This window comes from Mesitornis unicolor, unplaced genomic scaffold, assembly GCF_000695765.1.
Source record: "Mesitornis unicolor isolate BGI_N332 unplaced genomic scaffold, ASM69576v1 scaffold13647, whole genome shotgun sequence".
In the NCBI taxonomy this organism is placed as follows: domain Eukaryota; kingdom Metazoa; phylum Chordata; class Aves; order Mesitornithiformes; family Mesitornithidae; genus Mesitornis; species Mesitornis unicolor.
Window position 1 is genome coordinate 15162 of NW_010195926.1, and position 1100 is coordinate 16261.

The following is a 1100-nucleotide window of genomic DNA, read 5'->3' on the forward strand; positions in this document are numbered from 1 at the left end:
CCTGTTTTTTAAAAACTGCCCTTCTTGCGTACCTGGGAGCTGAGTCACTTCATCATGGGCCTTTTCAACCAATTTCAGAACCTAATTACAATAATTTTGCCAGGGTAAATCGTCCTGTCAAGCACAACCGTCGTCAGCTAAATTTGATCTCAGTCTGTCATTAACAAAAAAAAGAATAGTAGGGCTAAATCCTTCATGTTCACTTGGAAAATTCTCATTCTTTCTTCATAATCTTTATCCTGATTTCCTAAAGAAATTAGGCTTAAAAGATAAAGCTGTGTGTCTGAATTCTCATCTCCTTCCGTGTTAACCACCTCTGAAGCTGATGGTCGCCTTCAACCCAGGTTGACAGAAGATAACTGAGTGCCTGTGTATTTTGTGAAACAACAGGCTGAAGGCAATGTTAAACCACATTATTAGACAGAAGAAAATTCACACAAGAATGAACCACTGGAAATCAGGTTTCATGGATTCTGCTATTCACAAAACTAGTTGTCACCTAAGTAGTCAGTTAGCTTACTATTCGTGCCAGGATTTGCCTGTGCCTCAGTCTCATGGAGGATGGTTTCTTTCCTTTCTTCCCCCAGTCCCTTCAATGCTGTTGTCTAACCCTAGCAAAATATCTGCAACTTTTAAGCTCCAGCAAATTGTCTGTAAACCATCCTCTTCCCTTTCTCATAACTGCCCCGTTCAGTTCTGTCAGCTGGCCCTCCTAATCAGCTACATAGCATGTAAGTTGTCACCTCCTGCAGTCCATCTTCCACACCTCTCAGGTCTCCCACACTCAGTTTCTCAATCCATCTGCTGCCCTCTTCTCTGTTTTGAAACTTCCTTGAACTCCCAGTACATGTTGTGCTTCCACAGTCTTATCTTCTTGATCAACCCATTTGACATGCCCTGCCCATCTTCTATTCACCAGAAAATGTCTCTTTTCTCCCCAAATCAGACACCCACTTGAGTTATTACCCTACCCTACCTCTCCTCAGACAGCCCAGTGCACAGTGACTATTGTGGGCATGGCTCCCTCTTCAGTGTGCAGTAACCACTTACCACGAGAGGCTCAGTGCGTGGCCTGGGCATGTAGGGGAAGGTCTCTCGGA

At 44.0% G+C, this 1100-nt stretch overlaps 1 protein-coding gene across 1 annotated transcript in view; it reads right to left on the bottom strand.

Annotated features, from left to right (window-relative positions):
* The window catches only part of UNC80 (unc-80 homolog (C. elegans)), a gene marked incomplete at its 3' end in the record, with an annotated part of 70047 nt that overhangs the window by 13760 nt on the left and 55187 nt on the right, over window positions 1–1100 (bottom strand). The window contains exon 25 of the mRNA XM_010188289.1: window positions 1051–1100. This exon is cut by the window's right edge and continues 99 nt beyond it. Coding sequence (XP_010186591.1) covers window positions 1051–1100 — 50 coding nt within the window. The remainder of the gene's footprint in view (window positions 1–1050) is intronic.